Consider the following 12,715-nt stretch of genomic DNA (forward strand, 5'->3'; position numbering starts at 1 on the left):
TAACATGCTAACCATGTGTATGTGACAAATAAAATTTGATTTGATTTGAGAAGGTGCTTCCACTGCACCAGAGTCCAATGGCGGAGAACTTTACACCACTCCAGCTAACGCTTGGCATTGCGCATGGTGATTTTAGGCTTGTGTGCCTAAAATGGCTGCTCCGTGGCTGCTCGGCCATGGAAACCCATTTCATGAAGCTCCCAACTAACAGTTATTATGCTGACGTTGCTCCAGAGGCAGTTTGGAACTCAGTAGTGAGTGTTGCAACCAAGGACAGACAATTTTTACTCGCTTCAGCATTCGGCGGTCCCGTTCTGTGAGCAACACATACTGAGCAGCTCATGTTATAGGCAAAAGTATGCTACATGGCAGACTAATCCGAACTCTCGGAATGTCCAGCTCAGCCAATCATGGCTAGCGGGAAGGTTCCTGACTTTTTCTGTGTTTAGACCAACTAGGCATGTAATTTCACCATTTTATTGGTATTTACAGACAGTTATTAAGGCATAGTTCACATATTCCAGAAGGCACTTCTGCCCCAAAAAAAACATTTTGCAAAAAAAAGTAGAAATGCCTTTCCTGTGAAGTAGTGACATGCAACATATATCTAATTTCCTGAAACTAGTCACAGATGTAGTGTATCTCACCAGAGAAAGCATCCTAGTGAGCAAAACAGTACCCCTCTTTCTCTGTCTGCGTAGGCCATCTATCTGATCATGTCTGGTCATAAAGAGTATGACATTGTTGCCTCCCATAGCATTGAATGCAAGGGAAGCCAGCGAGCATCAGGGCCCCCTTCATAAAGAAAACCACACACACTTACAAGCTAATGTAGCAGACTGTATAACAGTAGTGTATGGTCCAACAATATGACCATTATTACAGACTGCTGGAGGGTAATGTACTGGACCGGTCGGCCTTGTTGTTCAATGGAGTTACCTGGCAGTGAGGATGGGGGTTGGAACAGGCTGACTTACCTGGCAGTGAGGATAGAGGTTGGAACAGGCTGACTTACCTGGCAGTGAGGATAGAGGTTGGAACAGGCTGACTTACCTGGCAGTGAGGATAGAGGTTGGAACAGGCTGACTTACCTGGCAGTGAGGATAGAGGTTGGAATAGGCTGACTTACCTGGCAGTGAGGATGGGGGTTGGAACAGGCTGACTTACCTGGCAGTGAGGATAGAGGTTGGAACAGGCTGACTTACCTGGCATTGAGGATAGAGGTTGGAACAGGCTGACTTACCTGGCAGTGAGGATAGAGGTTGGAATAGGCTGACTTACCTGGCAGTGAGGATGGGGGTTGGAACAGCCCATCATGGCTCCTTTATTCTCAAAGATCTGAAACACAGTTAAAGACAGGTCTTAGTCTAGTATGGTAATCTAATCACGTATGGTTAAAGCCAGGTATGAACATAGGATTGTGATTACATTTCAGGGTCCCTGAAAAGACACAAGGATTCCCCCACCACACACACCCAGAACCCACCAACTACACACACACCCTGACCCCACCAACTACACTCACACCCTGACGCCACCAACTACACACACACACACACCCTGACCCCACCAACTACACACACACCCTGACCCCACCAACTACACACACACCCTGACCCCACCAACTACACACACACCCTGACGCCACCAACTACACACACACCCTGACGCCACCAACTACACACACACCCTGACGCAACCAACTACACACACACCCTGACTCCACCAACTACACACACACCCTGACTCCACCAACTACACACACACCCACGACCACCAACTACACACACAACCTGACGCCACCAACTACACACACCCCTGACTCCACCAACTACACACACACCCTGACTCCACCAACTAGACACACACCCCTGACCCCACCAACTACACACACACCCCCACCAACTGACGCCACCAACGACACACACACCCTGACGCCACCAACGACACACACACCCTGACGCCCAACTACAACTACACACCACACCTGACCCCACCAACTACACACACACCCTGACGACACCAACTACACACACACCCTGACCCCACCAACTACACACACACCCTGACGCCACCAACTACACACACACCCTGACCCCACCAACTACACACACACCCTGACCCCACCAACTACACACACACCCTGACGCAACCAACTACACACATACCCTGACCCCACCAACTACACACACACCCTGACTCCACCAACTACACACACACCCTGACGCCACCAACTACACACACACCCTGACCCCACCAACTACACACACACCCTGACCCACCAACTACACACACACCCTGACCCCACCAACTACACACACACCCTGACCCCACCAACTAAACACACACCCTGACCCCACCAACTACACACACACCCCTGACGCCACCAACTACACACACTGACGCCACCAACTACACACACACCCTGACCCCACCAACTACACACACACCCTGACGCCACCAACTACACACACACCCTGACCCCACCAACTACACACACACCCTGACTCCACCAACTACACACACACCCTGACCCCACCAACTACACACACACCCTGACGCAAACCAACTACACACACACACCTGATGCCACCAACTACACACACACCCTGACTCCACCAACTACACACACACCCTGACCCCACCAACTACACACACACCCTGACGCCACCAACTATACACACACCCTAACCCCACCAACTACACACACACCCTGACCCCACCAACTAAACACACACCCTGACCCCACCAACTACACACACACCCTGACGCCACCAACTATACACACACCTTGACACCACCAACTAAACACACACCCTGACCCCACCAACTACACACACACCCTGACGCCACCAACTATACACACACCTTGACCACACCAACTAAACACACACCCTGACCCCACCAACTACACACACACCCTGACGCCACCAACTACACACACACCTTGACCCCACCAACTAAACACACACCCTGACCCCACCAACTACACACACACCCTGACCCCACCAACTACAACTACCAACTATACACACACCTTGACCCCACCAACTAAACACACACCCTGACCCCACCAACTACACACACACCCTGACGCCACCAACTACACACACACACCCTGACGCCACCAACTAAACACACACCCTGACGCCACCAACTAAACACACACCCTGACGCCACCAACTACACACACACCCTGACCAACCACCAACTACACACACACACCTGACGCCACCAACTACACACACACCCTGACGCCACCAACTAAACACACACCCTGACGCCACCAACTACACACACACCCTAACCCCACCAACTAAACACACACCCTGACGCCACCAACTAAACACACCCTGACCCCACCAACTACACACACACCCTGACGCCACCAACTACACACACACCCTGACGCCACCAACTACACACACACCCTGACCCACCAACTACACACACACCCTGACCCCACCAACTACACACACACCCTGACCCCACCAACTACACACACACCCTGACCCCACCAACTACACACACACCCTGACCCCACCAACTACACACACACCCTGACCCCACCAACTACACACACACCCTGACCCCACCAACTACACACACACCTGACGCCCAACCAACTACCAACACACACCCTGACCCACCAACTACACACACACCCTGACCCCACCAACTACACACACACCCTGACCCCACCAACTACACACACACCCTGACCCCACCAACTACACACACACCCTGACCCCACCAACTACACACACACCTTGACCCCACCAACTACACACACACCCTGACGCCACCAACTACACACACACCCTGACGCCACCAACTACACACACACCCTGACGCCACCAACTACACACACACCCTGACCCCACCAACTACACACACACCCTGACGCCACCAACTACACACACACCCTGACGCCACCAACTACACACACCCCTGACCCCACCAACTACACACACACCCTGACCCCACCAACTACACACACACCCTGACGCCACCAACTACACACACACCCTGACCCCACCAACTACACACACACCCTGACCCCACCAACTACACACACACCCTGACCCCACCAACTACACACACACCTTGACGCCACCAACTACACACACACCCTGACCCCACCAACTACACACACACCTGACCCCACCAACTACACACACACCCTGACCCCACCAACTACACACACACCCTGACGCCACCAACTACACACACACCCTGACCCACCAACTACACACACACCCTGACGCCACCAACTACACACACACCCTGACCCCACCAACGACACACACACCCTGACCCCACCAACTACACACACACCCTGACCCCACCAACTACACACACACCTTGACCCCACCAACTACACACACACCCTGACCCCACCAACTACACACACACCCTGACCCACCAACTACACACACACCCTGACGCCACCAACTACACACACACCCTGACCCCACCAACTACACACACACCCTGATCCCACCAACTACACACACACACACACCCTGACGCCACCAACTACACACACACCCTGACCCCACCAACTACACACACACCCTAACCCCACCAACTACACACACACCCTAACGCCACCAACTACACACACACCCTGACCCCACCAACTACACACACACCCTAACCCCACCAACTACACACATACCCTGACCCCACCAACTATACACACACCTTGACGCCACCAACTACACACACACCCTGACCCCACCAACTACACACACACCCTGACCCCACCAACTACACACACACCTGACCCCACCAACTACACACATACCCTGACCCCACCAACTATACACACACCCTGACGCCACCAACTACACACACACCCTGACCCCACCAACTACACACACACCCTGACGCCACCAACTACACACACACCCTGACGCCACCAACTACACACACACCCTGACCCCACCAACTACACACACACCCCCTGACCCCACCAACTACACACACACCCTAACCCCACCAACTACACACACACCTGACGCCACCAACTACACACACACCCTGACCCCACCAACTACACACACACCCTAACCCCACCAACTACACACATACCCTGACCCCACCAACTACACACACACCCTGACGCCACCAACTACACACACACCCTGACCCCACCAACTACACACACACCTAACCCCACCAACTACACACACACCCTGACGCCACCAACTACACACACACCCTGACGCCACCAACTACACACACACCCTGACCCCACCAACTACACACACAGCCGGTGAGGAAGCATCCTGATGGAGGGAGGATAAAGACTTCCCATGTCACCCAGAGGGTGATAGAAGACAGGAGGTTAAAGACTTCCCATGTCCGTCCCCAGAGGGTGATAGAAGACAGGAGGTTAAAGACTTCCCATGTCCGTCCCCAGAGGGTGATAGAAGACAGGAGGTTAAAGACTTCCCATGTCCGTCCCCAGAGGGTGATAGAAGACAGGAGGTTAAAGACTTCCCATGTCCGTCCCCAGAGGGTGATAGAAGACAGGAGGTTAAAGACTTCCCATGTCCGTCCCCAGAGGGTGATAGAAGGCAGGAGGTTAAAGACTTCCCATGTCCGTCCCCAGAGGGTGATAGAAGACAGGAGGTTAAAGACTTCTGTCGATACAACATCCTATATAACTACTGTATATACTGTCGATACACCATCCTGTATAACTACTGTCAATACACACCATCCTATATAACTACTGTCAATACACACCAACCTATATAACTACTGTCTACACACACCATCCTATATAACTAATGTCTATACACACCATCCTATATAACTACTGTCTATACACATGTCCGTCCCCAGAGGGTACTGTCTATACACAGGATATAACTACTGTCTATACACCCACCCTATATAACTATTGTCTATACACACCACCCTATATAACTACAGGAGGTCTATACACACCATCCTATATAACTACTGTCTATACACACCATCCTATATAACTACTGTCTATACACACCATCCTATATAACTACTGTCTATACACACCACCCGATATAACTACTGTCTATACACACCATCCTATATAACTACTGTCTATACACACCATCCTATATAACTACTGTCTATACACACCACCCTATATAACTACTGTCTATACACACCACCCTATATAACTACTGTCTATACACACCACCCTATATAACTACTGTCTATACACACCACCCTATATAACTACTGTCTATACACAACATCCTATATAACTACTGTCTATACACACCACCCTATATAACTACTGTCTATACACACCAACCTATATAACTACTGTCTATACACACCATCCTGTATAACTACTGTCTATACACACCATCCTGTATAACTACTGTCTACACACACCATCCTATATAACTACTGTCTATACACACCACCCTATATAACGACTGTCTATACACACCATCCTAAATAACTACTGTCTATACACACCACCCTATATAACTACTGTCTATACACACCACCCTATATAACTACTGTCTATACACACCACCCTATATAACTACTGTCTATACACACCACCCTATATAACTACTGTCTACACACACCAACCTATATAACTACTGTCTATACTGTCGATACACACCATCCTATATAACTACTGTCATATACACACCAACCTATATAACTACTGTCTATACTGTCTATACACCATCCTATATAACTACTGTCAATACACACCACCTATATAACACCATCCACATATAACTACTGTCTATACACCATCCTATATAACTACTGTATATACACACCAACCTATATAACTACTGTCTACACAACATCCTAAATAACTACTGTCTATACACACCACCCTATATAACTACTGTCTATACACACCATCCTATATAACTACCATCTATATACACCACCCTATATAACTACTGTCTACACACCATCCTATATAACTACTGTCTATACACACCATCCTATATAACTACTGTCTACACACACCACCCTATATAACTACTGTCTATTCCGTCTATACACACCATCCTATATAACTACTGTCTATACACACCACCCTATATAACTACTGTCTATACTACTGTCTATACACACCATCCTATATAACTACTGTCTACACACCATTCTAAATAACTAATGTCTATACACACCATCCTATATAACTACTGTCTATACACACCATCCTATATAACTACTGTCTACACACACCATCCTATATAACTACTGTCTATACTGTCTATACACAACATCCTATATAACTACTGTCTATACACACCACCCTATATAACTACTGTCTATACACACCATCCTATATAACTACTGTCTATACACACCATCCTATATAACTACTGTCTATACACACCATCCTATATAACTACTGTCTATACACACCATCCTATATAACTACTGTCTACACACACCATCCTATATAACTACTGTCTATATACACCACCCTATATAACTACTGTCTACACACACCATCCTATATAACTACTGTCTATACACACCATCCTATATAAATACTATCTATACACACCACCCTATATAACTACTGTCTATACACACCATCCTATTTAACTACTGTCTACACACACCATCCTATATAACTACTGTCTATACACACCATCCTATATAACTACTGTCTATACACACCATCCTATATAACTACTGTCTATACACACCATCCTATTTAACTACTGTCTATACACACCATCCTATATAACTACTGTCTATACACACCATCCTATATAACTACTGTCTATACACACCATCCTATATAACTACTGTCTATACACACCATCCTAATAACTACTGTCAGTACACACCACCCTAAAACTACTGTTTACAATCATCCTATGTCACTTGCCCTGAGACCTTGAAGTATATTCCAATTGCTCTGCAAGGGCCATCCTTTATAACTATGTCTATACACACCATCCTATATAAGTTGTTGATGTGTGCAGAGGGTCCTATTAACTACCGGGTATGGGCACCAACTATAAAACTATACTGTCATATACACACCATCCTATATAACTACTGTCTATACACACCATCCTATATAACTACTGTCTATACACACCATCCTATATAACTACTGTCTACACACCATCCTAAATAACTACTGTCTATACACACCATCCTATATAACTACTGTCTATACACACCACCCTATATAACTACTGTCTATACACACCATCCTATATAACTACTGTCTATACACACCATCCTATATAACTACTGTCTATACACACCATCCTATATAACTACTGTCTATACACACCATCCTATATAACTATTGTCTACGCACACCATCCTATATAACTACTGTCTATATACACCACCCTATATAACTACTGTCTACACACCATCCTATATAACTACTGTCTATACACACCATCCTATATAACTACTGTCTATACACACCACCCTATATAACTACTGTCTACAAACCATGCTATATAACTACTGTCTATACACACCACCCTATATAACTACTGTCTACACACACCACCCTATATAACTACTGTCTATACACACCATCCTATATAACTACTGTCTATACACACCATCCTATATAACTACTGTCTATACACACCATCCTATATAACTACTGTCTATACACACCATCCTATATAACTACTGTCTATACACACCACCCTATATAACTATTGTCTATACACACCATCCTATATAACTACTGTCTATACACACCATCCTATATAACTACTGTCTATACACACCATCCTATATAACTACTGTCTATACACACCATCCTATATAACTACTGTCTATACACACCACCCTATATAACTACTGTCTATACACACCATCCTATATAACTACTGTCTATACACACCATCCTATATAACTACTGTCTATACACACCACCCTATATAACTACTGTCTATACACACCACCCTATATAACTATTGTCTATACACACCACCCTATATAACTACTGTCTATACACACCATCCTATATAACTACTGTCTATACACACCATCCTATATAACTACTGTCTATACACACCACCCTATATAACTACTGTCTATACACACCAACCTATATAACTACTGTCTATACACACCATCCTATATAACTACTGTCTATACACACCATCCTGTATAACTACTGTCTACACACACCATCCTATATAACTACTGTCTATACACACCACCCTATATAACGACTGTCTATACACACCATCCTAAATAACTACTGTCTATACACACCACCCTATATAACTACTGTCTATACACACCATCCTAAATAACTACTGTCTATACACACCACCCTATATAACTACTGTCTATACACACCACCCTATATAACTACTGTCTACACACACCAACCTATATAACTACTGTCTATACTGTCGATACACACCATCCTATATAACTACTGTATATACACACCAACCTATATAACTACTGTCTATACACACCACCCTATATAACTACTGTCTATACCGTCAATACACACCATCCTATATAACTACTGTATATACACACCAACCTATATAACTACTGTCTACACAACATCCTAAATAACTACTGTCTATACACACCACCCTAAATAACTACTGTCTATACACACCACCCTATATAACTACTGTCTATACACACCATCCTATATAACTACCGTCTATATACACCACCCTATATAACTACTGTCTACACACCATCCTATATAACTACTGTCTATACACACCATCCTATATAACTACTGTCTACACACACCACCCTATATAACTACTGTCTATACCGTCTATACACACCATCCTATATAACTACTGTCTACACACACCACCCTATATAACTACTGTCTATACCGTCTATACACACCATCCTATATAACTACTGTCTACACACCATTCTAAATAACTAATGTCTATACACACCATCCTATATAACTACTGTCTATACACACCATCCTATATAACTACTGTCTACACACACCATCCTATATAACTACTGTCTATACTGTCTATACACAACATCCTATATAACTACTGTCTACACACACCACCCTATATAACTACTGTCTACACACACCATCCTATATAACTACTGTCTATACACACCATCCTATATAACTACTGTCTATACACACCATCCTATATAACTACTGTCTATACACACCATCCTATATAACTATTGTCTACGCACACCATCCTATATAACTACTGTCTATATACACCACCCTATATAACTACTGTCTACACACCATCCTATATAACTACTGTCTATGCACACCATCCTATATAACTACTGTCTACACACACCACCCTATATAACTACTGTCTACAAACCATGCTATATAACTACTCTCTATACCGTCTATACACACCATCCTATATAACTACTGTCTACACACCATCCTATATAATTACTGTCTATACACACCACCCTATATAACTACTGTCTATGCACACCATCCTATTTAACTACTGTCTACACACACCATCCTATATAACTACTGTCTATACACACCATCCTATATAATTACTGTCTATACACAACATCCTGTATAACTACTGTCTATATGTAACGGATGTGAAACGGCTAGCTTAGTTAGCAGTGTGCACTAAATAGCGTTTCAATCGGTGATGTCACTTGCCCTGAGACCTTGAAGTAGCAGTTCCCATTGCTCTGCAAGGGCCGTGGCTTTTGTGGAGCGATGGGTATCGATGCTTCGTGGGTGTCAGTTGTTGATGTGTGCAGAGGGTCCCTGGTTCGCGCCCGGGTATGGGCGAGGGGCCGGTCTAAAGTTATACTTACATATACACACCATCCTGTATAACTACTGTCGATACACACCATCCTATATAACTACTGTCTATACACACCATCCTATATAACTACTGTCTATACACACCATCCTATATAACTACTGTCTATACACACCATCCTATATAACTACTGTCTATACACACCATCCTATATAACTACTGTCTACACACACCATCCTATATAACTACTGTCTATACACACCATCCTATATAACTACTGTCTATACACACCATCCTATATAACTACTGTCTATACACACCATCCTATATAACTACTGTCTATACACACCATCCTATATAACTACTGTCTATACACACCATCCTATATAACTACTGTCTAACACCATCCTATATAACTAGCGTCTATATACACCATCCTATATAACTACTGTCTACACACACCACCCTATATAACTACTGTCTACAAACCATCCTATATAACTACTGTCTACACACCACCCCTATATAATTACTGTCATACCATCCTATATAACTACTGTCTATGCACACCATCCTATATAACTACTGTCTATCCTATATAACTACTGTCTACACACCATCCTAACTACTGTCTATATGTAACTGTGACTAGCTTAGTCATCCTATATAACTACTGTCTATACACCGTATGTCAGTATGTGTGCAGAGGGTCCATCCTATATAACTACTGTCTACACACCATCCTATATAATTACTGTCTATACACACCACCATATATAACTACTGTCTATGCACACCAACCTATATAACTACTGTCCATACACAATCCTATATAACTACTGTATATACACACCAACCTATATAACTGTCTATACACAACACCCTATATAACTACTGTCTATACCTTCAATAAACACCATCCTATATAACTACTGTCTACACACACCACCCTATATAACTACTGTCTACACACCATCCTAAATAACTCATGTCTATACACACCACCCTATATAACTACTATACACACCATCCTATATAACTACTGTCTACACACCATCCTATATAACTACTGTCTATACACACCATCCTATATAACTACTGTCTATACACACCATCCTATATAACTACTGTCTATACACACCATCCTATATAACTACTGTCTATACACACCATCCTATATAACTACTGTCTATGCTGTATAACTACTACACACCATCCTATATAACTACTGTCTATACACACCATCCTATATAAATACTATCTATACACACCATCCTATATAACTACTGTCTATACACACCATCCTATATAACTACTGTCTACACACACCATCCTATATAACTACTGTCTACACACACCACCCTATATAACTACTGTCTACACACACCACCCTATATAACTACTGTCTATACACACCATCCTATATAACTACTGTCTACACACACCACCCTATATAACTACTGTCTACACACACCATCCTATATAACTACTGTCTACACACACCATCCTATATAACTACTGTCTATACACACCATCCTATACAACTACTGTCTATGCACACCATCCTATATAACTACTGTCTATACCGCTACACCACCTATATAACTACTGTCTACACACCATCCTATATAATTACTGTCTACACACCACCCTATATAACTACTGTCTATGCACACCATCCTATATAACTACTGTCTACACACACCATCCTATATAACTACTGTCTATACACACCATCCTATATAATTACTGTCTATACACACCATCCTATATAACTACTGTCTATATGTAACGGATGTGAAACGGCTAGCTTAGTTAGCAGTGTGCACTAAATAGCGTTTCAATCGGTGATGTCACTTGCCCTGAGACCTTGAAGTTGTAGTTCCCATTGCTCTGCAAGGGCCGTGGCTTTTGTGGAGCGATGGGTAACGATGCTTCGTGGGTGTCAGTTGTTGATGTGTGCA

General features: G+C 44.2%; 1 protein-coding gene across 2 annotated transcripts in view; it reads right to left on the reverse strand.

Annotated features, from left to right (window-relative positions):
• Positions 1-12,715, reverse strand: part of galt (galactose-1-phosphate uridylyltransferase) — a 186,654-nt gene that overhangs the window by 142,655 nt on the left and 31,284 nt on the right. For both annotated transcript variants that reach the window (XM_064977214.1, XM_064977213.1), the window contains exon 5: positions 1,282-1,338. In XM_064977214.1, coding sequence (XP_064833286.1) covers positions 1,282-1,338 — 57 coding nt within the window. The remainder of the gene's footprint in view (positions 1-1,281; positions 1,339-12,715) is intronic.

The sequence above is a fragment of the Oncorhynchus masou genome, chromosome 11, assembly GCF_036934945.1.
Source record: "Oncorhynchus masou masou isolate Uvic2021 chromosome 11, UVic_Omas_1.1, whole genome shotgun sequence".
NCBI classification, from domain to species: domain Eukaryota; kingdom Metazoa; phylum Chordata; class Actinopteri; order Salmoniformes; family Salmonidae; genus Oncorhynchus; species Oncorhynchus masou.